The sequence below is a fragment of the Malassezia globosa genome (assembly GCF_000181695.2).
Source record: "Malassezia globosa CBS 7966 chromosome Unknown mgl_sf_6.1, whole genome shotgun sequence".
Taxonomy (NCBI): domain Eukaryota; kingdom Fungi; phylum Basidiomycota; class Malasseziomycetes; order Malasseziales; family Malasseziaceae; genus Malassezia; species Malassezia globosa.
In genome coordinates this window covers 32,475-57,519 of record NW_001849866.1, presented here as the reverse complement: position 1 = coordinate 57,519, position 25,045 = coordinate 32,475, and the positions used below count along the sequence as shown (strand labels likewise).

At 54.9% G+C, this 25,045-nt stretch overlaps 11 protein-coding genes across 11 annotated transcripts; 6 read left to right on the top strand and 5 right to left on the bottom strand.

Moving 5' to 3' along the window:
- Positions 1-366: 366 nt before the first annotated feature.
- On the top strand, positions 367-813 carry MGL_2492 (uncharacterized protein; the record flags this gene model as incomplete). Its single annotated transcript, XM_001730058.1, has 1 exon — positions 367-813. One exon carries the CDS (start codon positions 367-369, stop codon positions 811-813), a length of 447 nt encoding a protein of 148 aa, XP_001730110.1.
- A 405-nt stretch (positions 814-1,218) lies between these two features.
- Positions 1,219-4,023, bottom strand: MGL_2491 (uncharacterized protein; the record flags this gene model as incomplete). Its single annotated transcript, XM_001730057.1, has 1 exon — positions 1,219-4,023. One exon carries the CDS (start codon positions 4,021-4,023, stop codon positions 1,219-1,221), a length of 2,805 nt encoding a protein of 934 aa, XP_001730109.1.
- A 169-nt stretch (positions 4,024-4,192) lies between these two features.
- Positions 4,193-6,145, bottom strand: MGL_2490 (uncharacterized protein; the record flags this gene model as incomplete). The annotated part of the gene is made up of 1 exon (XM_001730056.1): positions 4,193-6,145. One exon carries the CDS (start codon positions 6,143-6,145, stop codon positions 4,193-4,195), a length of 1,953 nt encoding a protein of 650 aa, XP_001730108.1.
- A 978-nt stretch (positions 6,146-7,123) lies between these two features.
- Positions 7,124-8,305, bottom strand: MGL_2489 (uncharacterized protein; the record flags this gene model as incomplete). Its single annotated transcript, XM_001730055.1, has 1 exon — positions 7,124-8,305. One exon carries the CDS (start codon positions 8,303-8,305, stop codon positions 7,124-7,126), a length of 1,182 nt encoding a protein of 393 aa, XP_001730107.1.
- Positions 8,306-11,090: 2,785 nt separating this feature from the next.
- MGL_2488 (uncharacterized protein) lies at positions 11,091-12,050 on the top strand (the record flags this gene model as incomplete). Its single annotated transcript, XM_001730054.1, has 1 exon — positions 11,091-12,050. One exon carries the CDS (start codon positions 11,091-11,093, stop codon positions 12,048-12,050), a length of 960 nt encoding a protein of 319 aa, XP_001730106.1.
- An 86-nt stretch (positions 12,051-12,136) lies between these two features.
- MGL_2487 (uncharacterized protein) lies at positions 12,137-12,451 on the top strand (the record flags this gene model as incomplete). Its single annotated transcript, XM_001730053.1, has 1 exon — positions 12,137-12,451. One exon carries the CDS (start codon positions 12,137-12,139, stop codon positions 12,449-12,451), a length of 315 nt encoding a protein of 104 aa, XP_001730105.1.
- A 212-nt stretch (positions 12,452-12,663) lies between these two features.
- MGL_2486 (uncharacterized protein) lies at positions 12,664-13,320 on the bottom strand (the record flags this gene model as incomplete). The annotated part of the gene is made up of 3 exons (XM_001730052.1): positions 12,664-12,998; positions 13,047-13,176; positions 13,222-13,320. 3 exons carry the CDS (start codon positions 13,318-13,320, stop codon positions 12,664-12,666), a joined length of 564 nt encoding a protein of 187 aa, XP_001730104.1.
- A 513-nt stretch (positions 13,321-13,833) lies between these two features.
- Positions 13,834-18,501, top strand: MGL_2485 (uncharacterized protein; the record flags this gene model as incomplete). The annotated part of the gene is made up of 1 exon (XM_001730051.1): positions 13,834-18,501. One exon carries the CDS (start codon positions 13,834-13,836, stop codon positions 18,499-18,501), a length of 4,668 nt encoding a protein of 1,555 aa, XP_001730103.1.
- Positions 18,502-19,158: 657 nt separating this feature from the next.
- Positions 19,159-20,529, top strand: MGL_2484 (uncharacterized protein; the record flags this gene model as incomplete). The annotated part of the gene is made up of 1 exon (XM_001730050.1): positions 19,159-20,529. One exon carries the CDS (start codon positions 19,159-19,161, stop codon positions 20,527-20,529), a length of 1,371 nt encoding a protein of 456 aa, XP_001730102.1.
- Positions 20,530-20,725: 196 nt separating this feature from the next.
- Positions 20,726-21,817, bottom strand: MGL_2483 (uncharacterized protein; the record flags this gene model as incomplete). The annotated part of the gene is made up of 1 exon (XM_001730049.1): positions 20,726-21,817. One exon carries the CDS (start codon positions 21,815-21,817, stop codon positions 20,726-20,728), a length of 1,092 nt encoding a protein of 363 aa, XP_001730101.1.
- Positions 21,818-22,293: 476 nt separating this feature from the next.
- MGL_2482 (uncharacterized protein) lies at positions 22,294-24,993 on the top strand (the record flags this gene model as incomplete). Its single annotated transcript, XM_001730048.1, has 1 exon — positions 22,294-24,993. The coding sequence occupies one exon, from the start codon at positions 22,294-22,296 to the stop codon at positions 24,991-24,993; it is 2,700 nt and encodes an 899-aa protein (XP_001730100.1).
- Positions 24,994-25,045: the final 52 nt, after the last annotated feature.

Sequence of the window (25,045 nt, the reverse complement as noted above, 5' to 3'; positions counted from 1 at the left end):
TCGTGTGTGCAAAGCCCGTGTGTGTGTGTGTGTGGATGACGGCGATGTCGACCAACGAGCTAGACGAGACGAGACAAGACGAGAGAGCGCAATGTGTTCGAGACGCTCAATTCTTCGCGCAAACAAACCGTTTGCGCTCAGCGAACCAGGCAGGCCAGGCTTGTGTGTTTGCGTTGGCGTGCGGTGTTGACGGCCGGGCGCCCACTGACTCTGGGCAGAACGCCGCTGAAGGGGGGGCAAGGGTGGGTGGGGGGGAAATAGGGTCCATGGCAGGCGGGCGACGCAGGGTGCACGTGACGAGGGCGCCGCAGTCGGGCTACGTCGTCTGACTGGGGCTACACGTAGGGAGATTTTCGCGACCACACGATGCCCAAGGCGAAAGGCAAGGGTGGTAAGAACCGCCGGCGCGGAAAGAATGATGGTGACGACAAGCGCGAGCTCGTGTTCAAGGACGAGAGCCAGGAATATGCACAGGTGTTGAGGATGCTGGGCAATGGGCGTCTGGAGGCCATGTGCTTTGATGGAGAAAAGCGTCTTGCGCACATCCGTGGCAAGATGCGCAAAAAGGTGTGGATCAATAACGGCGACATTATCCTGCTATCTCTTCGCGAGTTTGAAGATGGAAAAGCCGATGTAATTCAGAAGTACACGCCAGACGAAGCGCGCAGTCTCAAGCAGCATGGTGAGCTGCCTGAGGCGACAAAGATCAGTGAAGATGCGTTTGGCGAGGACGAGGGTGATGAGATTGAGTTCCAGGAGCCTAGCGACGAGGATGAGGAACAGGATGATGATGAGGATCTTGATGATCTTTGAGCACAAAGATGAGAAACGCGTACCCATTCCCCGCAAAAAGAACATGTCCACATAGGACGGGGATCGATGCATGGCACCACCGACTGTGTGTCTACATCATCCACGAATCGCCGTAATCCAATCTACATATATATCGCACTTGAGTGCTATTGTTTCTTTTTTCTCTTCTTACTATGTAGCGCGCGCGCGGTGTATACACTTTTTGAGTTGTAGACTGCCCATGACGCAGACAGAGCCATGGCGTACGATAGCGCTGATGGTGTGTGTTCTGTGTCCATGGCGAGTTCGCATGAACGACGCCTCGCTGCCAGACCTGTCCTGCATGTAGTTATGCACAGGTAAAAAAAAAGATCGATTCACTCGCGTGTTCTTGTATAGCTGTATTACCATGCAATGCACAAATGACTATGAAGACGGCGCAGTCTCCGGACCTGGCGCCGCCGGTCTTGACTCTTGCGTATTGGAATCTGTGTCTGTCGCGATACGTGACGACGCAGCCGCCGGCTCGGCCTTGTCATGCATGCGTGTGTCTTGAGCAGGTGCGCTTGTGGCTGCTACCGCTGCTGGCTCCGACGCTGGCTCTGTTGTTGGCTCTGACGCTGCTGCTGTCGCTGTGGGTGTTGGTGTTATTGTTGTTGTTGTGGACGTCTTCGCATCGACACTGGTCGGGGCCACTGTCTCTGAGGAGCTGCTGCGCTGGACAGGCGTCTCAGAAGAGACATGTGCATGCGATGCCTCTGAGGGCGCCTCAGAAGTAGCATCGGCTTGTGTGGAGACAGTGTGGCTCGGGCCAGACGCATCACGACTGTGTTCCATAGCCAAGCCGCGACGGCGATCACGTTCGTCCCGTTCTTCGCCTGGCAGTGACGGAGATGCGTCCACCATCGAAACATCGCCCGTCTCTTCCGCATGCTCGTCAGGAGCAGGAGCAGGAGCAGGAGCAGGAGCGGGAGCGGGAGCGTCTGCACCAGCCGAAGGTGAGGAAGCCGAGGCCGGAGGCACCGCGGGCGGCATGCGATCGGCCTCGGTGGCCAAGGGCTCGGCTGCTGCATCGGTCGTTGTTGACAGAGTGCTCTTTGTCTCGTCCATAGCCTCCAGACGAGCGTGGAGCCAAGCATGCCAGCGTTGCGTGCGCTGGGCGGTGATTTTCGCACGCGCCTCTTCTTCTTGCTGGCGGCCAGGCATGTCATCGTCTGCCGAGGATGGAGCCGCCGTTCTGTCAGCGACGCGGATCCGGGCAAAGACATCTTCCGTGTCCTGCACGAAAAAGAGCCGGTATGTCTTCATACACACACGGATGTCGAGGTTGTTCTTGACGATGTAGCGCGTCGAGTCGTCGGCATCCGCCACTGCGCGCGAGTCTGGCGAAGCTGGAAGGTTTCGATGTAGGAAAGGTGCACAAATCTTGGTCGGCAGGCCTTCTGTCGGCGACCACAGGCAGTAGCTTGCAATGTACTGGAGCCATCGCTGTTCCTGGTCATGTGGATCGTCGAGCGTATGGTCGTCGTGCGACATGAGCTGGATATGCAGCTCACACGGCATCATGGACGACATATCGGCGACATGTGGTGGCGGCCGAGGCACGGCTTCGATGCGGAACAGGTGTTCGTCGCGTCCGATGGTGTGCTCGGCGGCCATGCGCGAAGCAATGATCCGTCGATACAACTTGACGTCGCGAGCGTCGATGCCTGCATCGGCCCACAGCGCCGCACAGTCGCGGTGCGTCGATGCGAAATTGTCCAAGAGCTCCTGGCACTTGGCGTCGGTGTTGATCGTCAGGGCCGTCTTGATGAGCGCCTGGATCACCTTGTCGATCGTGTACACCACGTAGCCCTCCCGGGTGTACATGTAACGCACGGGCTCTTCAAACGAGCTCTGGTCCAGTTCGTTGCGCAAATGCCGCACGACGAGCTCCAGCAGCACGGCATAGTACTGAGACGGGTGCAATGTCAATACCGCACGGTCCGCGTCACTCAAGGTGTCTGTGTCTTGCGGCAATGGGCGTGCGCCAGGCAGTCGAGAAGCAATTGTGCTGACGAGGCCGGCAGGTCCCGTCGCCGTGTCCATAAGACCCAGGTTCGCCGCCAGTGGGTTCACCTTTGACGACGAAATACTGCGCTGGTCTTGGATATGCACATGCTTGAGTGACGCGAGACGTGTGTACAGGAGGCACAGCAGACGCATAAATACGTACATCGTCGTGTTGCCAAAAAGCTGAGTCGACACGCGCATCTCGCGTGCTGCTGTCGACGGTGCATGGACGAGCCAAGTATCGACGACTGGCGTCTTGCCTGCTTCACCTTCATGGCTGATCGACGATGTCGATGCGTTCTCTGTGTCGGCAGCACGATGCAATTCGCTTTCTGAATGGGCATCTGCATCGCCATGCGAGTCGCCACCATCACCATCACCATCGCCATCGCCATCGCCATCGCCATCGCCATCGCCATTGCCATTGCCCTCGCCATTGCCATTGCCATTGCCATCACTATCGCCATCGCCGTCGGCATCGTCGTCGCCGTGTGCGTTGTTGTCGGCATCGCCATCGTCGTCTGCATCGCCGGCACCATCGTCGTCGCCATCACCCTCACGCCGTGATCGAGCACGCTTCGGTGTCACGAGCGCCAGGAGCGAACGCCGCTCCATACCCAACATGCGTGAAAGCATCGCTTTGAACACCTGGCGCACACGCGCGCGATCATGCGGCTGGAACGGTGCCGAGGGCCGGTCCAAGTAGTGGGCCACCAAGCGCAGGACATCGGCCAGGACATGCGGATCGTTCATCGCAAACGACAGCTGGTATCGTGGCGCAAGGCGCGGGAGACTTGGATCCAGCGTAAGCCGTCGCTGCTGCTGTGTAGCGACCAGCGACTCGATCTCGTTGACGAGCGCCTTGGTCGTGATGGTCTTCTTGTCGGTGCTCTTAAAGTTGACGCCCTGGTGGTCCAGTGCCTTGTAAAAGTTGCGCGCATCGACTTCGCGCCACACCTTGTTCCACTCGCGCTGCGCACGTTTCCATTCCTCGTCCTTCTGCTTCAGCCGCGCCAGCACGATAGGCACAGCGACGCACGGGTTGTCGTGGAGCGCAGCGATCACCTCGAGTCCGTGCTGCCGTCCGTACACCTTCTTGATGATGCGTTGGTATATGCTCTTGCTCTGCCCGCCGAGCCCCGGCTTGAGTCGGAACGATGCTCGCTCGTCTGCATCCATCACGGCGATCCGCGCGGCAATGGGCTCCAGCAGGGCTATCGTGCGCAGATTCGCCTCGATGTGGTAGTCGTACTCGTGGCGCTCCTCTTCACTGCGATACAGCGCATCTTCGTACACGTTTTTCTTGTGCGGATTGAACGACTCGCCCTCACTCGCCCATGTGGGATGGCTAACCCAGCCGTCGTTCAGCACCTCCCAGCACAGTGCGTCGCGTCCACTGCACGACAGCTTGACTTCGCCAGCCGGCAGCTTCCGGTACGACGGCCCGCACGACTTCTGCGTCGACAGGTCGAAGCGCTCGCGCTCCAATGCCGGCACATTCTCCAGCACAGGGTCTTCGTTCTCGAGCCATCCGTGCCGACCCATGTGCGTAGCCGACAAGCGTTTTGAATGCGCCCAACAGCTCAGGCCGTCCGTTCAAAAACAGCGCTACACGGTCCACGAGCGTCGGCACATCGATCATGTCCTGTGCATACAGATTCAGCAGCTTCAAAAAGTCCATGTAGGTCGCGCGGTCATCGAGGTGCTTCTTGACTCGCTCAAAGAAAGTCACCTCATCCACCGTCGCTATGGGCGGCGGCGGCATCGGCACAAGATCCCCTCCAGCTGCCATGTGCGGCGGCGGATACGCCTGCGTGCCGTGCATGCCGGCAGCTGGCAGATAGCCTTCTGGCGGCAATGCTTCATACCCAGGAGGCAGCGGCGCTCCTCGCGCATACATGGCATCGCCCATCATCTCGCCTGGGCCTGGGCGAGGTACCGCCTGTAGGTAGGGTGCCCCTGCCTGAGGCAAGCCGGTCCCTGCCGTGCCTGGTGCCCCTCCTGGTGGCGGCGCCCCCGGTCCACCTGGCGTACTCGCGGCGCCATCGCCCTTCTTGCTGCGCTTTCGGCCCGAGCTGCCACTTGTCTTGGGCGCTGACGACGACGACGATGACGACGTCGACGTCGTCGTCGTCGTCGATGCTAGGCCCATGGACTCTGGCCCTGGCGGCATGTCGTCGATGACGCGCTTCTTCCGAGAGAGACTCGGCGCCGGCACCGCCTGTGTCCCTGGATATGGATGGTGCTGATGGTGGTGCGGATGTCGCGCTGGCACTGCGTCGTACGCCATACCAGCACCAGGTGCACTACCTGGGCCTACGGCGGCCGCAGGTCCCATGCCGCCGCCAGCATTGCCGGCACCGCCAGCAGCAGCATTCACTCCTGCAGCGCTCCCAGGGGCCCCATGGGGCGGTGGCGCCTCGCCTGGACCCATCCCATTCGTCATGTGTCCAATCATGCCAAACAGGCCAGCTCCGCCTGGCGCCGCACCTGTGTCAGGAAGAAACTGTTTAAACTCTTCCAGCAAGTCTTTGGCATGGTCAAAGAGCACCGTTACCTGCGCATACACTTCGTGGATAGGTCGTTGCTCCTTCTGGTACGTCTGCAGGATTTCCAGAAACTGCTTGTACGTATCAGGATCGTTGCTGAACCGCTGCTTGATCTTGTTGACGTAGCTAATAGCATGATTGAACTCCACCGGCGGCCGTAGCACTGGCTCCGGCGCGCCTGCCGGTGGACCACGGCCTACGGGCTCATATCCCATTGGCATTGCACCGCCATAGGCACCATGTGGCGGTGGTGGTGGTGGTGGTGGTCCTGGCTGTGGCGGTGGCATCGATGGCGGCATGCCCATAGACCCAGGAGACGTACCTCCTCGCATCGGCATGCCAGGCGCCACTGGTGCAACTGGTGCCGCTGGCGCTGCTGCTGGCCCTGTTGGTGGCGGTCGCGGCAGGCCTTTGACGTTTGGCGGTGGCGCCGGCCCCATTCGCTCCGCATAATCAGAAACCGCACCATAGGGCGAGGGACCACCGGTGCCTGGGCCTCGTGAGGCAGGCACATCATGCAGCGCCAAAGGTGCTCCTGACGCCGTCGTAGGCGCACTTGACGACGGCACAGGAGCGCCCCCCGTCCCTGCGATGGCACCTGCGCCATTCATGGCCATCCCTGGCGCACCAGGCGACGGAACATCGCCTGGTGGAATACGGCTGACTACGCGTGGCACCATACCGCCAAGCGTCTGTGTCGTTGTACCATTCGGCGTGGTGACAGTGATCATGTTACCGTCATTTTGATCCATGCTGCACTCGATACGGTAGCCAGGTGGCAAGAATGTATTGAATCCTTGAATGAGACTAGGTTGTCCGCGGAACAGCATCGATACACGCTCGATGACGCCTGGTGTGTCGATAGCTTGGCTCTTGAACTGCGCATGGTGTAAGTCGTCGATGCTGGCCATTTCTACGCACGTCTTTCATAATATCCAGGAAGCGATTGTACACGTCAGGATGGTCCGTAAATTGGACCTTTACCTGGTCCAGATACGACAGCGCATCGCGCACATTGAGTGTCGCCTAGATTTCCCTGGTCAGTATGACGTGTCTCCTTTTCTTTTTTTTTTTTTTCTCTATGCGTGTATACATACCATGGCTGTTGCTGCTGCGTCTGTGTACCTGATCCAAGCCTCTCACGCAGGTTCTGGAGCGTCTCGTGAGCGGCTGACCGCGCAAGTCCAGACAAATAGACGATCGAGAGTCCGCTCGTCAGGTGTGCGTGTGTGAGAGTGAAAGAGGGAGCCTCGGCGATCCACGCTGCTGACGAAAGCACACACTCGCCGCTCCAAAGTTTTGGCTGGTTATTTGACTGGGCTACTTGATGCCCTCGGCCCCTCGGCCCCTCGGCCCCTCCGCTTCATCACCTATCTGCGTCGGCCCCGCCCCGCTTTTCCTCCACATATGTCCTCGGTCGCTTTTTCTCTCTGTCTCAGACTCTTTCTTGGCTTGCGCGCTCTTACACGTGACCGTACCGGCGCTCCCTCCACCATGCGCTGCGGTTGCCGATTGTCGGCTTGGCGCTTTTCCCTGTCCACTGTCGACGGCGAATGGATCAGCGTTGCTCCTTCCAATTCTCACAGTCTCGCATGCTGGGCGTGCGCGAAAGTACTTCGATACATATCGTCCCCACGCACCCTTCCCTTCTCTCTTTCCTCCAAACTCCAAACTCCAAACTCCTCCCCACTCCCTCCCTGTCTTTCTTCTATCCCATACTTTATCGTCTATCAAAGTCGTGCATAGATACTAGGCGGACTCCGCCAGCGACCAAGCCAGTAGTTGAGTCGGATCACAATTAGGTCGCGGCCCATGCGCATAGAATCGGAAAGGAGGTGGATTTTGCTACCGTCAATCTCAGTCCAGTGCACAGCAACCTCGGAAATGGGCAGCGGCAGACGCAGTAGGGTATCATGCCCGTCTCCACGCTGGGACTCAGGCCGAAGCACGTGCTGTGCTTCACTCACTCGGCACGCCATTTCAGCCAAGAGAAGCAGCTCCACATCAAAGATCCAGCGGTCAATATGGGCGAGTGGAAACAACAGCTGGGCCGTCGCTCGCGAAAATAGCTTGAAGCCGCATTGCGTGTCGAGGATCTCGGGCTGTTGTGGGAGCCTCTGCACCTTGGCTCCTGATGGAACCACGCGCGGCCATATCGTCGCGATGCTGGGTGGCCGCATCAGCACCGACAAAATCACATGAAAGCAGCGCATCAACAAATTCCGTAGAAAGCTCCGCTTCACCACAGCCTCACTCGTCACGAGGTGCGCGCGTGATCCAACCACAATCCCCTGGCCCATCGGCGTCAGTATGCGGCTCATTTCCCGTGCTACTTTCGCCAGGTCTGAAAATCGCGTTGCACCATCTGCATCAGCGAACAAAATAAAGGCTCCCCGTGCATGCATCACTCCGTGCCGCACAGCTGCGCCCTTTCCGCGATTGTAGTGCATACGCGTCAGACGCACTTCCGCACCAGGAGCTAGCGGATGCTCATGTGCATACGTCATGGCCACTTCACACGTTCTGTCCTGCGAACCGTCATCGACTAGCAGCACTTCGTACGTGCGGAGTGGCTGTGTTAACGGCGCTGCCGCCTCTGCGGCCGGCGTGGTTACATAGTTAGGCAACGCTTGCGGCGCTGGCTGTGCTAGCGGCTCACCCGACTTTCGTACACTTTCGAGCCAGGTGAGTGCATCATCCAACATCGACCCGAGTCGCTTCGCCTCATTGTACATGGGCACTACGACGGTGAGCTGGACTGTGGGCTCCTCCGTCAGCCGGGGCAGAGGAGTGGGATCATTCGGCTCCTCTGCCGTGATATACGTGCACTCTGCGGCTGTCATCTGTACCTCTTTCGGCGTGGCAAGTATGAGAGCCACATACATGATCACCGCACCAAGTAGTAGTGCCATACCGACGCTCCATGGCGACAACACGCCTTGGGTGTGTGCGAAGAAAAGCCCCGCAGCAGCAGACAAAAAAGAACCATCGAACGTGGTGCTTCCTGCTGCGGAGCCAATGCAGCAAGCCGCACCCATCGTCAGGAACGATCGTACGTGGCACGCTCTCTAGATTCGCGTCACTTGCTTTGTAAGTTCCACCGTGTCAGCAGGTCGCTCGATTGGTGCCTGTTGGCCTGCCTATCTTGGTCGCGTGCAGGGCATGCCACGCGTCTGCTAGCCTAATCGTAGGGGCCGGGGGGGGGCAAAATGCGGTTAGTCTTGGGCGGTTGCCGGCTATGGCACGTGATACATCCTGTTGGCTGGCCGGCTTTGTCCCCAGACCCAATCGAGCCCTCCACTACCGTTTCCCTCCCTCTCTAGCCTGTGTGTCTTTATGCGCAAACGCCGAGTCTTGAGCGAATCTGGCGTGGCGCGCGCAGAAAGCTATGTGCGGCAGTTTTGGTCACAGTGTGACTTGGCATAGACACACCAAGCTTGTTGGGCATTCATCCGACTTTCCACGCTACTCCAAGTGTGTTTGGTTGGGGGAACCGAACCATTGAAAAAAAAAAATATAGTATAGTCGACTAAAGTGAGGTCCTTGGGCTGTGTTACTATTGTACCTTTCTCCGCACCTTTTGACATTTTTTGATTACTTCTCTTTCACTCATGGTCACTGTCATCCAATATAAGTTTCCACCCGAAGCCTATCAGGTCCTGTTTCTGCTGAGCATGTTCCTCTACGTGGACCAGGCACGACCCAACACAATCGGCGCTCGAATTCGCCAGTTTGTTGGCGGCCCGTCCGTCATGGACAAAATCCGTCAACTTACGATTGGAATCCACGTTATCGAAGCCCTCGTTATGCTCTTTGTCAACGTTCGCCGGGGTGCCTCTTTGAGCGTCACAGTACGTGCACCATGCATGCGATTTCTTTCGTATACGCTAATCTTACATGCAGATCAAGTGGGTTCTGACAACACTCATTTTTGGCGGTCCGTCCTGGGGCACATTCGCGAGTATGTGTAGTACTATTGCGCATCCGAGTTCATGTTTCTTACCCATGTACAGAGATCAACCACGGCATATTCTAGGAGTATCGTCTTCCACAGTTGGTACTACGCTATCTGTCGCTTGCATGGAGGTTGTCTATTTATATTCTCTATTAGCCATCCGTAGTCATTATATGTCTTCACCGTGCTGTTTGAGCCATGTTCCACGAAGTGGGGACTCTGAACCGGACAATATAAATCCCAACTTCGGATTTGATTTCATAAACTAAAAAAACAATTCGACAAGAATGAGATTCGAACTCACGCGGGCAGAACCCAATGGCTTGCCGACTTAAATCGTCGTGCTGATAGCAGGCCACCGCCTTAACCACTCGGCCATCTTGTCAACGCGACACCAACGACCGAAAACAATGCGTACATAATGTTTCTACATGAATGAGTCATCGCTTTCCATCCCAAAGTCATCAGACTCTGCATCTTCCGCAGATCGCTCCTTTGTCTTTTGCGCGGCGCGAATCCGTGCGCGCCGCTCTTTCGCGCGCTGCTCCTCAGCAATGAGTTCTTCAGAAAATACTGTCGTTAGAAGATCTGAAAGGTGCATGCGTGTGCGCTGGACTCACAGCTTGAGTAATCCCTAGCAGCAGCTTGTTCTTTGTGTGTCCGTTTGGCTTCAAGGGTCTCTTTTTGCTATTGGCATGTGTAAGTTGCGTGAAAGACGAGCGTCATACCTGTTTCAGAGCAAATTCTTTCTTCTTGCGCCCGATCGCTCGTTCGCGTTCCTGGCGCTCCGCTTCATAATCAACGAGGCGGTCCTCCTTGGTCTTGTTGAGCCTGTTGACGATTTCGTTTTTGCGCTCTTTCACGTAAAACCGCTTCACTTGCCGGTCATTGTGGAAACAAACAGCACCCACAGCCATATCGCCCGTTTTCTTCCATGAGCACGCCCTCATCGTAATGCACACACACGTACTTTGACATTGCCATGAGGTGTATAAATGATGGTCAGGTTGTTCTTTTTGTTTCCTGTCTTGTAAGACGTACAGAAATAAAAAGACCAGACATGGGCACATACCTTCTATTGAGTTGGCCTTTACCAGTTGAGCGCAGTCCTCAAGCAACGCTTCTGGGATGGATGTCCAAACCATTCCTTCAGGCATACGAAGATACACGTGTGCGGAGGACAACTTCACCATTCATGAGTGCCGAGTAACACTCACCTTGTCGACGTGAAACCAGACATCCTTTTTTTTGAATGAGCCACACAGACTCACCGGCAACTATACGTACCTCTGGAAACCCATGCCGGATCAGATCTTCGTCTATTTGTGTCAGCCGAGTCGTACTTGCTTTCTACTTTATCTCGACCCATGTAGATTGTCACGGGTGGATCATATGCTACACGCGAATGTAAGCTGAATTTATGCGTGTTTCGTACCTGTCGACGTGTAGAAAAACACCATGGCGATGTCAGTTCGACCGTGCGCCTTGCTCGCCTGCTTGGTTCTTTAGCCCTCGCCAGGCACAGTTGACGCTATGGACTTGCCGTGAGGAGCGAGACCAAGGATCCGTTCACGTGATCATACGCGTGTGTTCGGGGGTCTTTCTTGCTGTTGGCAAGTGTTGATCCCACTGTACCTGGCAGTCAAGCTTCGTGCACTTACTTTCACTCGCAGGACACACTTGGTCGGATTGCACCAGGCGCTTCCATGTCTGACAGCGATCGAGCTAAATTAGAATCGCGCATGTCATCCATGTCGATTCATGGAAAAAATGACATGAAAGCAAGGGGTCAAGGAGCGACGGCCTTGGTAAACACGACATGGCTGGCCTCTCAGAATCGCAAGGCTGCGCCACAGCCATTCCAGCCACGTCCATTGAAATCTATTGTTAAAAATGATCCGGCTTCTTCCTATCCACGCGCACCTCTTACTGCAAAACATGCTGCGGCCAATGTGCCGTCGTCGGTGGACAAATCGGTGGGACGAACAACATCCATGTCAAATGTACGTGTGCCGTCGGCCTCTTCCGCACACACATATGGACATTCTGAAACAGGGTCTTCTACTCGTACACCTACTGTCGCGTCCACTGAACCGACAGCCCGATTGGATCTGGGTCGATATGATGGTGGTCTTGAACGTGATGAGAGCAAAGGCCGGCGCGAGACGTCGTCTGAGGCTGACTTGCTTGCTATGGATTCCTCTATGGACGGCTTGCAGCATCAGCCAACGCGTCCGTGGAGTCTCTCGGAATTTGAAATAGGCCGTCCGCTTGGAAAGGGGAAGTTTGGTCGCGTGTATCTGGCGCGTACCAAGACTGTGACATCTGCACGCCTTGGGAACCAGGGCTACGTGGTTGCACTCAAATGTGTATACAAAAAAGAGTTGGTCGAGAATAGGGTTGATCTTCAGCTGCGGCGCGAAATCGAGATCCAGATGAATCTTCGCCACCCCAATGTACTGCGCATGTTTGGCTACTTTCATGATCAAGGCCGCATATTCATGATGCTGGAGTTTGCCGGGCGCGGCGAGCTCTTCAAAATACTTTCGAAGCTACCTGATCGACGCTTCGATGAAAGTACGGGCGCCAAGTATATTGGCAGCAAATCGCTGATGCTCCTTCAGGTTATCTTCACTCGAAGCATGTCATTCATCGAGACATTAAGCCAGAAAACCTGCTTGTCGGTATTCGTGGAGAAGTGAAGATCGCCGACTTTGGCTGGAGTGTGCATGCACCAGGAAATCGACGCGCTACCTTGTGTGGCACACTGGACTATTTACCACCGGAAATGGTCGAGGGCAAACCCCATGGAGGCGCTGTTGACTTGTGGGCGATGGGTGTGTTAACGTACGAATTTCTCGAGGGTGTTCCGCCGTTTGAAGAATTAAGCGGTGCGAGCATGACGTACAAGCGGATTGCTGCCGTGGATCTTCATATGCCAGAGCGGTTCAGCGAGGAGGCGAAGGACCTAGTTCGTTCTTTGCTTAGGTATAATCCCGCTGACCGTCTTCCCCTATCAAAGGTCCTGCGCCATCCGTGGATTTCTCGACATGACCCTACTGCATATGCTAGAGCGAGCCGCTATGTGCGCATGGAACCATAGGCTCCCTGCCTCTCATGAACCAAGCAACGCTATCGTGCCACAGTGTGATGCACAATAGTACAAGGACCTGAGTCTGCATCTCTATGAGGTTGATGTCAACGCCCCTCGTTTGCTCTCATGGTTTCTGTTTGGGTTGAACCCACTGCACCTTATGATATAGGATTTTGTTTATGGATGTACCACATATTTGTCTAGTAACACAAGCAAGGGATTTATCTTGATCGCTCAATTAGAATGCATACATGCATGCACACTCGAAGAGATAGAGAAAAAGAAAGAAACACACAACGGCAAAAAAAAGGTAAAAGAAAAGCTGGGATAGGAACATCTAGTCTGATGAGCTCTTCTTCTTCCCAGGCGTCTTGATAACTGCGTTGCTCCGTTAGCTGTGGTCTTAAACACTTACGTGACTTGTGAATATATGGCAGCACGCCACCTCCGGCAATTGTTGCACGAATAAGTGAATCAAGTTCCTCGTCGCCACGAATGGCCAACTGGAGATGACGTGGCGTGATACGCTTTACTCGCAGATCCTTTGAAGCATTGCCTGCACGTGTCAGTCTACACGCATACATTTCAACTATGCAGTACAAACCAGCCAACTCTAGAACTTCAGCGGTAAGGTATTCAAGGATGGCACTCAGATACACGGCAGCCTTTGCACCGACACGGATGTTGTTTTGCGACTTGTTCTTCAAGTGGCGGTGGATACGTCCCACAGGGAACTAGCGAGAAGAGTGAGTCATGGAATCAAGCTTCCAAATACATACCTGAAGTCCTGCACGCACAGACTGAGAGACTGGTTTTCGCGCTTCTGGCTTTTGACCAGTTGTTGGCCCGGACTTGCCGCCCGTACCAGATGACGACATGGTAGTAAGACGTGCCTGATTGCATGACGCGTTCCACCTGCTATGGGACCAACACGCGCGCGAGATGTACATCTCGGCCGAACTCACCCGCGTTTCCATGCGCGCATTCGCGCTCATGTGCGCGAGCGAGCGAGCGACACGGGGCGTGGCGTAGGTTTCGCTTTATTTTATTTTATATTACTTATTTTTTTTTTTCGCTGTAAGGGCACGAGTCTGTCGGCACAATGACATGACTACTCTCTCAACAGATTCGTACCCAAACAGCTAGCCTTAGTAGACGCGCTTACGTAACATAGCTTCACAACATCGCTCAGACCCATTCTGGCGTTGGCGCATTGTAGTTGCAGTAGTCATTAGCGTGACGCATCGTTGACGAAGCGGGGATCGTTCGAGTCTCGCGCAAATCTCTTTATTATTTGTTGACAGCGAATTCGCATCTAGCAAAAAAAAACTTCAACTGGCTTCGATCGGCGCTTTGCCGTCATGACTCATGCAGCCACGCTGCTTGTTCCCATGGGCGTGCCGCGTGTGCCGCCAAGGATACCATGGCAGCACCGGCATGTGGGTGCAACAGAAAGGGCGCAGCGGAACAATGATGAGAGAGAGAATGCGAGTGAATGTGAAGAAGCGGACGGCTGGTCAGAGACTGATTCCGACGCCGAGGAATCGATCCAAAGCAGCGGCTCTGTTTGGTCGAGTGCTTGGTTCCATGTGTTCCCAGCGAGTGATCGCACAACGGCGTCGCAAGGAGAGGCGCGGTTCGCGGTAGGCGGCAGTGATGGATCTATTTCCATCTTTTCACGTACGGCGTATTCGATGGCGTCTGAATCTGTAAGTGCAACTCTATGCAACTCAATACACCTGAGCGTGAACAGTTCGTCAACGACATCGCCAGCGACATCGCCTTCGACATCGCCTTCGACATCGACATCGTCGGCGAAAGACCAAAATAAGTTGATAACGCGCAAAAAGCACCGACGGAACTTGCAAATGCTTGTTTCTAGTATGTACTCACCCACAACGTCGGCGGCTTCAGGCGCTGAACAATCAAGCATGACCTGCAGTCCGAGTTTCACAAGTCGAGGCGCCGATGGTGCTCAAGGATCGGATGGAAGTACTGCGGGCTCGACGGGGATATACTGTGCACTTCAAAGCCCATTGCATGCGCCACAGAGTGCAACGATCGGCATGACAAAGGCCACGTCTGGACCAGCCCAGCTAGACGAGCGTTCTTTCGGCGGTCAGGCCGAGCATTTGCTGGAGGCACAATACCAATCTACGGACATACCCAAAGTTATCGAGCATCCAGTGCTGGATCATCATCCGCACTATGTGCCCCGCACCCATGAGCCACACCAAGATATGCATCTTTCGAAGCAGGATGCACACCGAACCGTTCCCGATAACCAATCGCGTCCCGCTTTACCACGAGTCGTTAGTGGACACACTTCACCCGAGAGAGAAAGCTCTTCTGATACTTGGGCGCTTCATGATGGCACGTGCAAGTGTGTGTACCGACTCTACTCATCGGATACCTCAGCGATCGTCTCATTGCACGTTGACAACGACCTGCGAACACACCCACTTCTCATCTCGTGCCAGGCATCCGGCCGTATAGTTGTATGGGATGCTACTTTCATGACGCTTATTGGGAGTGCTATGATTCGGTGCACTGAGCACAAGAGTGGTCAGGCTGGTCATAGTGCTGATGACGATCATGAAGATGCCGGTGATGTCGTGTGTGTGCATCTTGAGCATCAGATTTTTGGATCAACTTACAAGACTGTGGCAACTGCAGCATTCTCCATGCCAGCACCGGTCGGATGTATGCGTGTTCAACGTGTTCGAATGACGGCCGACTCTGACGCATCGAGCGCGTACGTCGCACTAAGCTGGCCGCAAGCGAGTCGTGCTTGTATTGTATGGGTCGACATGACACGCGCTATTCTTGTGCCATGTTTATTTGTAAGCTTGCCGGATGATCTGCAGGGGGATTCACCTATTGACTGGGAATTGCATGCTACTGGGATGTCGGTATGGTCGACGCCGCTTGCACCGGCCTCAGCTACGGCTCCTCCTTCACTGACGCCAACACTCGTTTTGGCTTACACAACGTCACACCATATGGTCGCAACGACAAAGTATGTGTGGCAAGATTCACTGGCGCTGCAGTATTTCGATATGCTCTCACATGGTCCCCACGCGCCCAGTGCGCCGCCGTCCTTGCCACCGTCTATGGTCGTTAAGGAGCCTGTGCACCCAATGAGCATGACTGAACTCGGCGCACTGGATCAGAAAGCGTTGCAGCTTGTTCTCCTGCAAGACATTTGTGTAATCACGACGAAATCTTTGGTCTGTTCGATGGACCGGCATGCCCGCTCCGGAGTCGTGGACTCATGCCAATTACCTAGTCGGCCTGAGCGTCTTGTCATTTTGGGCTCCTTACTGGGTGTGGTGTGTGTAGACGATGTGCTTACGCTGCGAATGTCGCCTGCAAGTCTACAACTGAAGGCCACTGAGTCACGGCCGTCTTTGCCTCACGTTGCTACTTTTTTGCCTGAGACAATCCAGCTCATATGTGCCAATACAAATGGGGATGATAAGAACACCCTGGACATGGATCACGAGACCGAATACTTAGCGGGCCATACCCATGGTGATCCGGGGGCGAATGTCACCACTGGCACCAGCTCTGACACAGCCCCATCCACGTACCCAGCCTCTGCCACCCAATCCTCACCCAATCGTTTGCCATGGACGGCCGTATGGCCTCACAGTCTCAGTCGGATTCTTTTGGCTCTATCGTCGGGTGGTATTTCCATAACGACATGGTCCAACTGGCTGAGCCAAGCCGTTCTACAGGACCGCTCTCCCGTGCCACACTCTGCGTCGTTATGGGACGCCGATGTATCTGTATTGCAAAGTGTCACAAATCCCCGTACCGGCACGCGCCATCTTATTGGCGGCTCTGTCTTGGGAGATATTGGCGTTTGGCACGCCGACACGCTCCGTATCGAGGCATCGTGGTCTTGGTTCACATCGTCCGTCCAAGCAGTCGTGCCTCTCCATGGTGTCCAGCCCGTGTCGCGTTTGTTTGGTTGTGTCTTGTGCGTTGCGACCGACGGCACCTGTGCATTACTTGCACTTGACGATGTGCGCCTTGTTCAACTGTTCCCGCCCGCTGATGTGCCCTTGTCTCTTGTGGGCGTGCATGGAAACCGCCTGCTTCTTCAATATGGGCATCATCGTGTGCGTGTGTGGGATGTCGAGACTCAAGACCTTGTTCGGAGTGAGGTCGGCGAGTCGATTCACACACTCTTTCATGGTCCGACCGCGTCTCCCTGGGCATGTACTCGTATTCCAGCCATCGGTCACACACACGTTTCAACCGGCATGCTTACGTCCTGCGGCTGTGCACAAGCCGAGACAGCGGGCATCTTGTTGGCTAATGTCCGACGCGCCGTGGATGTTGTATCCAAGCAGGCTCGTCTGGCACTTCATGTGCCATCTTTAGCCCCGCGTCTTGAGTCCTACACGCGCGCGCTACTGCCCGGTGCCTCAGCTGGTCTTCCGGCAAGCTCGTCCACCGGATCAATGGCCTCTGATGCAATGTCAGACACATGTATTCTTAGCCGCGAAAGTGCAGCCAGAGTGCAGGGTGTCTTGCTGCCACTTACCTCTACGCTCGTCCCTGTGGGCCTTGATCCGATCTTTGATCTGATCACACCGTCGCCGTCCTTTGTCCCTCTAGGTATACCTGGCGCCGTCCAGGCGCATGGCTGCATGAGTATGGCGTGCGATACAGCACCCTATGTGCGCTTTTGCATAAGCCCCGAAGCGACTGCACAGCATCTCCTCTTGAATATGGCTCTTGCGCTCCTGAACCGTGTGTTGGACGCCCGGTCACAGTCGACGATCGATGCTCTTGGATCACCTGCTTTCATGCAACGAGTTGCTGGTCCTGCATTCGTATTCCCTTCTTTGAGCTTCCTTGCTCTGTTCATTCTCGATGAGAACGAAGTGCTGCGCACGTCGGCCAAGATCTTGTTCCATGCGTATGCTGCCGCTGCACCAGCTCGCGTACTGTCACGCTTGGAACAAAGTTGGTCTATGCATCTGCCGACATCTGCGCGACGTCCGACGCCTCTCACATCACATGCCGTTCTTCTTCTTGGCCTGCTTTGTGCCGAGCGGTATGCTTACTTTTCCCCTGCTCTACTGAAGCATGTAGCGAACATGGTGCTTCACTTTCTCGCGAAACCAGAGCGTGGCACTCTACAGGCGTATATCGCACTGGAACTTTGTTCGGGATGCCATGTATGGCAACATTACATCGATACCGTGGACATGGTCCGTCGCGTGTTCGCGATCGCCACACTTACTGAGCCAGAAGAGGAATCGTCGGCGACGAATTCAACGACGTCTGCATCTACCTCTGCGTCGACGTCGCACGTCCGTCTGATGGGGCTCACGCTGCGCGGACTTGCGCGTCGTGTGACACTTGAACTCGCCGAGAAGCACAGTACACTTTTCATGAGTACGCTCGCGATGGACATTTTGCATGCGCCATCTGTCGTACAAAGCCAAGTGACATTGCGACTCGTGGCCTTTATCATTCATCAAAAACCTCTTGTCCTATATCCAAGTCTTCCACGTCTCGTCGAAGCCGTCGTCAAGTCACTCGATCCTACGCATGCAATGGTGCGTTCGAGTCTCGCAAAGTCGGCGACTCTCATGATCAACGAACTTGTGCAGACGTATCCGACCATCGCCTTCCACGGCGGCACACAGCGCCTTGCTGTCGGTACACACGATGGGCCTGTCGTCCTGTACGACCTGAAGACAGGCACCCGGTTGTATGTTCTTGATGGCCATAAGTGTGCGGTCACAGCGTGTTCCTTTTCTCCTGATGGCCGCCGCTTCTTGTCCATGAGTCTCGCAGAGGAGCTTGTGCTCATCTGGCAGCTGCATGCCGGCGTGCTCGACATGTTCCGCCGCCCATCACGCTTCGGTGCGCGCCATGAACCTTCGTCAGACTGTCGTTCCATTCAGATCCATCTCGGCCCTGCGGCTCAGTTGTCACAGGCCGATACTCTGCGTCAGGTAAAATTCGAATGGCGCGACTCGCGAAGCGTGCGCTTGTGTGTCGGTCAGGCGCACGTGAACGTGGGGGTCGTGTAGACTATATCATAATACGGAACTATCAAGCATTTTCTCTTGGTCAAGCAGTGCGCACGGATTTGGGTCTATGGCACCGACGAACAATGCACCATAGAGAGACGAGAGCCGGCTCTGTTGATGAGAACGGGGAATTGGCGGCCTGTATACCTAAGTAACAGTAATGAGATATGATCATTCGAAACCCGTAATACGTCGGGCACGGCACATCGGGCTGCACATCCCGATTCAATGCATACTGATGCGGATGGTTTCCGAATACACCCATAGATACGCAGCCTTGCAGGCATGGGCCCGTGCCACACACATGCATACACCGGTTCAAACGATTGCACATGGCAGACAAACCAACAGAGCGTTTGGTCAATTCCTGCTTGCGTGCGTGCACAGCCGAGCCGGTTCCTGGCACACTAAGCCTGTCCTGGCAGCCAAAGCTGGACTCGCCGCAACCGGGTTGGTTGAATACGTGCGTGCGTGCGCGCATGCGAGTGTGAAATCCACTTAAAGGCGGAGACATCGACACATCCGTGACAATATAGGACGTAATCCTACCTCGACACACCGACACATCGACTTACACCGACTTACATCGACGAAGACGAACGCCTTTGTCGGTTCTCACATCACACACGTTGCATTTGTCCTGCCTGCCTGCTCGCCATGTCGCTCTCCCAGCTTCAGGTGTTCCATGCTGGCCTCCCTGTGCCTCCAGAATACAATCCTATTCGCATCCTCTTGAAGCACACGCCTCGCCTGTTGGAAGTGTTCCCCCAGCTTCGCTTGTCTGAGAATGTGTTCACGCGTGTGCTGGGTCCAGTGGGTGCTCGTGTGTACGAATATCCGATGCCAGATATCAGCTTCGAGGACATAGCGGATGAAGGCACACGTCTCATCTTCGACACCTTCGTGTTGTCATTCATCGTCATTTTCCTATACCGATCGACACTCTCCCTATCGCCCATGACGCACCGTTTCTTTACGTTTATCCTGTCATCGATCATTATGATGTGGCCCTTCTTTATGATCCCCGGCAAGGCTCTCTCTGTCAGCTACATTCGTGCTGCCATTGCTTTCCGTTTCTCGCTTCTCACGTGGGACATGTTTGAGATTCGTTCGCGTGAGGAAGTGCAAAAGTGGACGTTCCCCATCACGTACTCACACCTGACTCTCTTGCCTGTTGAAAAGGCCGACCTTGATGAGTTCAAACGCGTCAAGGGATATCCACGCAACCAACGTCTCGCAAGCCTTAAGAAAGTTCCCAGTGCCGCCTTGTCCCTGGTCGTTTCCCAGCTCCTTCTGCCTTTCTTCACGCCACGACAAATGCTTGAGCAGCAATCGTGGCCGTCCTATCTCATTAATGTGTTCATCCAGGGATTTGCTCTCTACTTCGCTCTCGCCTCTGGTGGTAATCTGGCGACGAGCCTGCTCGGTGTTGTCCTTGGTGTCGAGCAGCTTCCCATGTTCGAAAACCCATTCTTCACGACGAATATTCGTACGTTCTGGTCTCGCTGGAATCGTGCGATCGCCTCGGTCCTGCATCGGATCGTCTTCGGTGGAAAGAACACCAACATTCGTCACGCCTCGCACTCGACGACGAACGAGAAGGGCAAGCAGAAAGATGGATCGGTTGGTGCTGCGAAACAGCACCCCAGACCCGATGCGCGATTCTTCCAAAAGTCCCTGCAGGCAGTTCTGACGTTCTTCGTCTCGGGCATGCTACACGAATACCTGTTGTACTTCGGCTCACCAGGCTTATACGGTTGGCAGACCCTCTTCTTCATCCTGAATGGTCTGATGACCGTCGTGTCTACGTACTGTCGCAAGTTCCATCCGGACCTGGTAGCTCGTACGCCTGTCTTCGTCCGCTGGCTGCTGATGATGATTTTCTTCGAGTTTGTCTGCATTTTGTTCTTCATTCCGTTCCAGAGGACGAACATGCTCGCGGAGATGCAGATGGTCGGGCAGGGCATGCTCTTCCCGCGCTACGCACAGCCCCGCCGCGCCACATATGTCTACTTCCTGGACAACTAATAGATCATGAGAATAGCTATCCGTACGAACGCACAACTCTATTGCCCGCATATGTTGTTGTTTCGCATGGTGTGGGAATCACGCGTTCTTCCATTTCTCCATGTACGCCTCGGAACACGTTCCGTCAGCCGACACCACCATCACGTCCACACTTTCTGTGCTTTCGCATCTGTTTTGTTCTATTGCACACCCTCTATTACATAGGCACACTCGGCGGCATGGACGGCATGGCCATTGGGTCCACAGGCTCAACACCACTTTCAATCGATACACCAAGTCCAACCTTCGCTCCGCCGCTAAGATGATCCAGCTCGCCGCTGAATGTGAATGCAAAGGCAGGCGAAATACGCGCCTCATACACAGACGTCAGCTTACCAAGACTGTCGATCTGCGCACGCAGCGACGACATGCGGAACGAGTAACGCGCCGAAAGTGATGCTTGTGCATCGCGGCGCTGCGGCAGCATAATCATCTGGAGATCACTAGCCACATCAACTTGCTCGCTCAGCTGATGCCAGTATGTGAGCTGACCGACACCCTGGGGCTGCCATTGGGCTGTCGCGATCCACTCCTTCGCCGGACCGACCCACTTCGCCATGTAGCCGATGCTTGCTTCTTCAATTTCAGGACTTGGGTGCTGGTACACGGCCTCAGCTCCCAAAGCAAAGCGAGGCGTTAATGTCTGTAGGTAGTTACCCACGTAGATACCCGTCATGTTCGTCGGCGACGGGTTCAATGCCTTGAAGTTGATGCTGTAGTCAGAGCCTTGGAAGTCGTGCTCCAGCTGCACAAAGCTCTGCCCCCCTGCAGGCGCTAGCTGCGCCTGGATCTTCGAGATATGGCCTGGCAGCCACTGGCGGTTCAAACGCATCGTTACATTTCCAGCGTCATCAAGACCCGCTTGGTAGAAGCGGTTCTCGTCACCGTACACAGCACCAAAGTTGTACGCATTCTTTCCTGCTGCACCGAGCGTGAATGCATGCGTCACTTGGAAGATCGGGTTCATGTTGAGCGCCTTCGTCAGGTCTGCCCGAGCACCCTCGAACTGGAAGTTCGTGGTCTGCACCATCTTGACTTCATTCTGCATCTTTTCTACAGTGCCGAGATTAGGGAGAGCGAGTGAACGTCGGATTTCACGCATCTTACTGAAAGTATCCGCCACGGGTCGCACAAGCGGATCCATCATCGTGAAGAAGTTCGAGAGCGTCTTCTCAGCGGAAGGCTTTTCAACCACCACATTTACCTGCGGCGTCGGCACCACTGGCACTTCTGCGACGGGTGTGGCCATCGTTAAGGCAGTTTGGATTCCTCGTCGAGCTGTGTCTCGTCGTCGTTGACAAGGCGCACTCTGTGTCCGACTCACGAGGTTCTGCAGTCCACGCCCTGTCTATCATCAGCCCTGCGTGCCCGGAACGAAGAAACGATCACGTGAACATCATTCGCGTGGCGAGGCGTCGTTGAGTCGCTGTCTCCTTTTTTTCCCCTCCATTGTGCAGAAACGCAGGGAACTTGAATTTGACTGGCTGACTAACTGGAGGGCTGACACAAGTCACGGATTCCATCGTCACACTATCCATCGCCAATACCATTGCCCCCCGTTGCTGGTATTTTTTTTTTGTTTTTGGTTCGGGTGTCTCACCTCCGTAGTAGCGTGTGCCAATTCTTCGTTCCTTGTAGATGGGTGTGGATGAGGACGCGTCAGCTGCGCCTTTGCGTCGTGGCTCGCGCATAAAACGTCCAGCCACGCGCTATATACCAGATTCCATGCCAGATTCCACCGCACATGCCGTGTCTCGTAAACGTGGGCATCGCGGCTCACAGGGTCATGATGCAGCGAAACGGACGCGCGCATCGAAATCTGTGAACAACGAAGCAGAAGCAGAAGGAGTAAAGGAAGAAGGTGGAGAGGTTGGTGACAACGACGAAGACGAAGACGATGATGAGGACAATAGCGTGTATTGTATATGCCGTCAGGGCAACGATGGATCACCAATGATATGTTGTAGCCACTGTGGCGAATGGTATCATTTCAGATGCGTGGGATTATCAAAACGTGCTGCAGACCAAATCCAGGAATACGTGTGCGATGAATGTAACAAGGCAGAACAAGCACCTCAGAAGCAAGCGGAACAAGACCCCGAGTATCAACACCCGGAGAATGAAAAAGGAGAAGAGGACGAACATTACAACCATCGTTCTATGGATGCAGACGCTAGGATTGAACTAGCTGGTGACGATGCCGTTGATCCTCAACCATCTAGCGATGGGGTTGATGATGACGCTTCTGATCAAGGCACAGCAACACATTCACGAGCTGGTTCGCATAAGTATCGGAGATCTACCTCTAGTTCAACAAAAAATGCTGCGCGGACGACCGTGTCGGGTCAAGATCCTGTTCGCAAGCACGTTCTCACGACTTTTACATCGATATTTGAACCGCTTTTCTCCGCAAAAAATGCAGAGCCAACCAAACCACATGAGTACGCATCACAGTTAGAGGCCGAGTTGTTTCGTGTATATGGCCAAGACCCTGCGCTACGGGCGTACAAGGAAAAGTTCCGGTCCCTTTTATTCAATGTGAAAGATCATCGGAACACATCTCTGCATGAGCGCATCACCTCAGGCAATCTGCCCGCTGCTGATATTGTTCATATGTCTAACGAGGCTCTTGCTAATGATACTATTCGCGAAGCTACAGAGAAAGCTAAGCGGGACGCTTTGCATCAAGCCGTGCTCCGTGACCAAGCAAATGGTCCTGCGCGGAAAATCACGCACAAGGGCGAAGTCGATATCGAGAGAGATGCTTCGATGTCGTTTGCTCCAGGTGACATGGGTTTATCTACCTCGACCACCATTCACACAGGGCCAGAGCCATCTACGTCCTCTACGAATGAACACGTGACCTTATCAGCGCCAGGATCTGCTAGTGTGGCAAGTGACACTTCAGGCTCGAACGACTCGTTCGAGAAGCCGAACGTCGCTGCATCAACACATAGATCTGATCAGTCCGATCAGCGCGTCCCTATATCGCCGTCACGTACGCCGTCACAGGATGGTACTGACGTTTTGGTCCCACCAGAGCCTATCTCGTTTTCTGGTGTCTGGGATACGTCTCAGAGGCAGCAGCATACTGAAACGTCGACCAATTCGAACTACGACATTGAGCCTACGAACTTTGCTGCAGCTGATGGCAGCTCTGAGTTCGGTCTCGAGGCAGATGCCCAGGCTGATACTTGCATTGATTCTTTCTTAGATCACGAACAACCCGAGGCTGCTTCTGAAGCACATACGCCTCCTGGTACGCCGCCACCGGATGCATTTGTTGTTCGTGCATCTCAGGCTGCAAGTAAGAGTCCTATTGACCATTGCCCGGTGGTTTGGGACGGTGTTATCACCATGCCTGAGTACACGTCTGCTTATGTACATGCGCGACAACTGACTGAACCTACCTTCGCCGTAGATGCACCTGCATGGCAGGACTTTTTCCCCACGCAGGAACGCGTTGTTGAAGGTCGTCTTCCAAGCCAGACGGCCATCGACTATCTGTTGCAAGTTCGTCTGTCACCTCGCAATACGATGGTCGTGCTATTAGTTGACGCTGGCGGCGCCACAGCTGCGTCAGAACGTCATACGTCCACAGTCTCAACACTGCATGGCTCGCCAGCACTCGATAAGCTTGTACACTACTTTGCTGATAAACAGCGATTTGGTGTCCTGACGCCTGCCCCCGGTGCTCAGGGCTCTCTTGTCAAGGACTTTTACATCGCGCCGCTTCTCTCTCATATGCCTGTGCCGGAATGGCTCAAGCAGATACATCCTGAGGGTCTCGGTAAAGCTTGGGATGCTCAACGTCCTGCAAATGTACTCCTTGTCGTGCTCGTGCTGTTCAAATCAGCATTGGAAGGCCGCACGAAGGTCGTAGACACGCCCAGCGCTCCGCCACATCCTCGATCAATCGAACAATCCGTCCAGCCTGTTTCCCTTGACGCTCTCCTCAACGTTAAGCCTGATGCCATACAGAATTTGTTGTCCACACTCAGTGGTAGTGCATCTCCCGGTACGACTGCCGTTCCACCAGTTGTACCTGCCATGCCAGGTGTTCCTCTTGGTGCTCCGTCTCCGCTAACGCCACCAGGTCCAGCACCAATTTCATCTCCACCAGGACCAGTTTCTGGCGCACCTCCATTAGCACGGCCTATGCGGCCATGGGGTGGTGTTGTGCGGGATCAGACGCCATCGAGCCATGGCTATGTTACGCCAATCCAGCCAGGCCTTCTTCCTGTAGGGGGCACAGCGGTGCCTCCTCCTATGGACATGGGTTTTCGACCTTTCCCTGTTGGTCCTGGTGGCTGGTATGGTGGCAATGTCGATCGGACGAAAGACAAATCGCGCCGTCGTGGTGGCGACCGAGGAGGAGGAGGTAGTGTCAGCAGTGGCTCAAGACGCGGCGGCGCTCGTCGGTAGATGCGAGGCTCATGTATATACAAAATACTATGTTTTACTGTAGAGTAGGTGA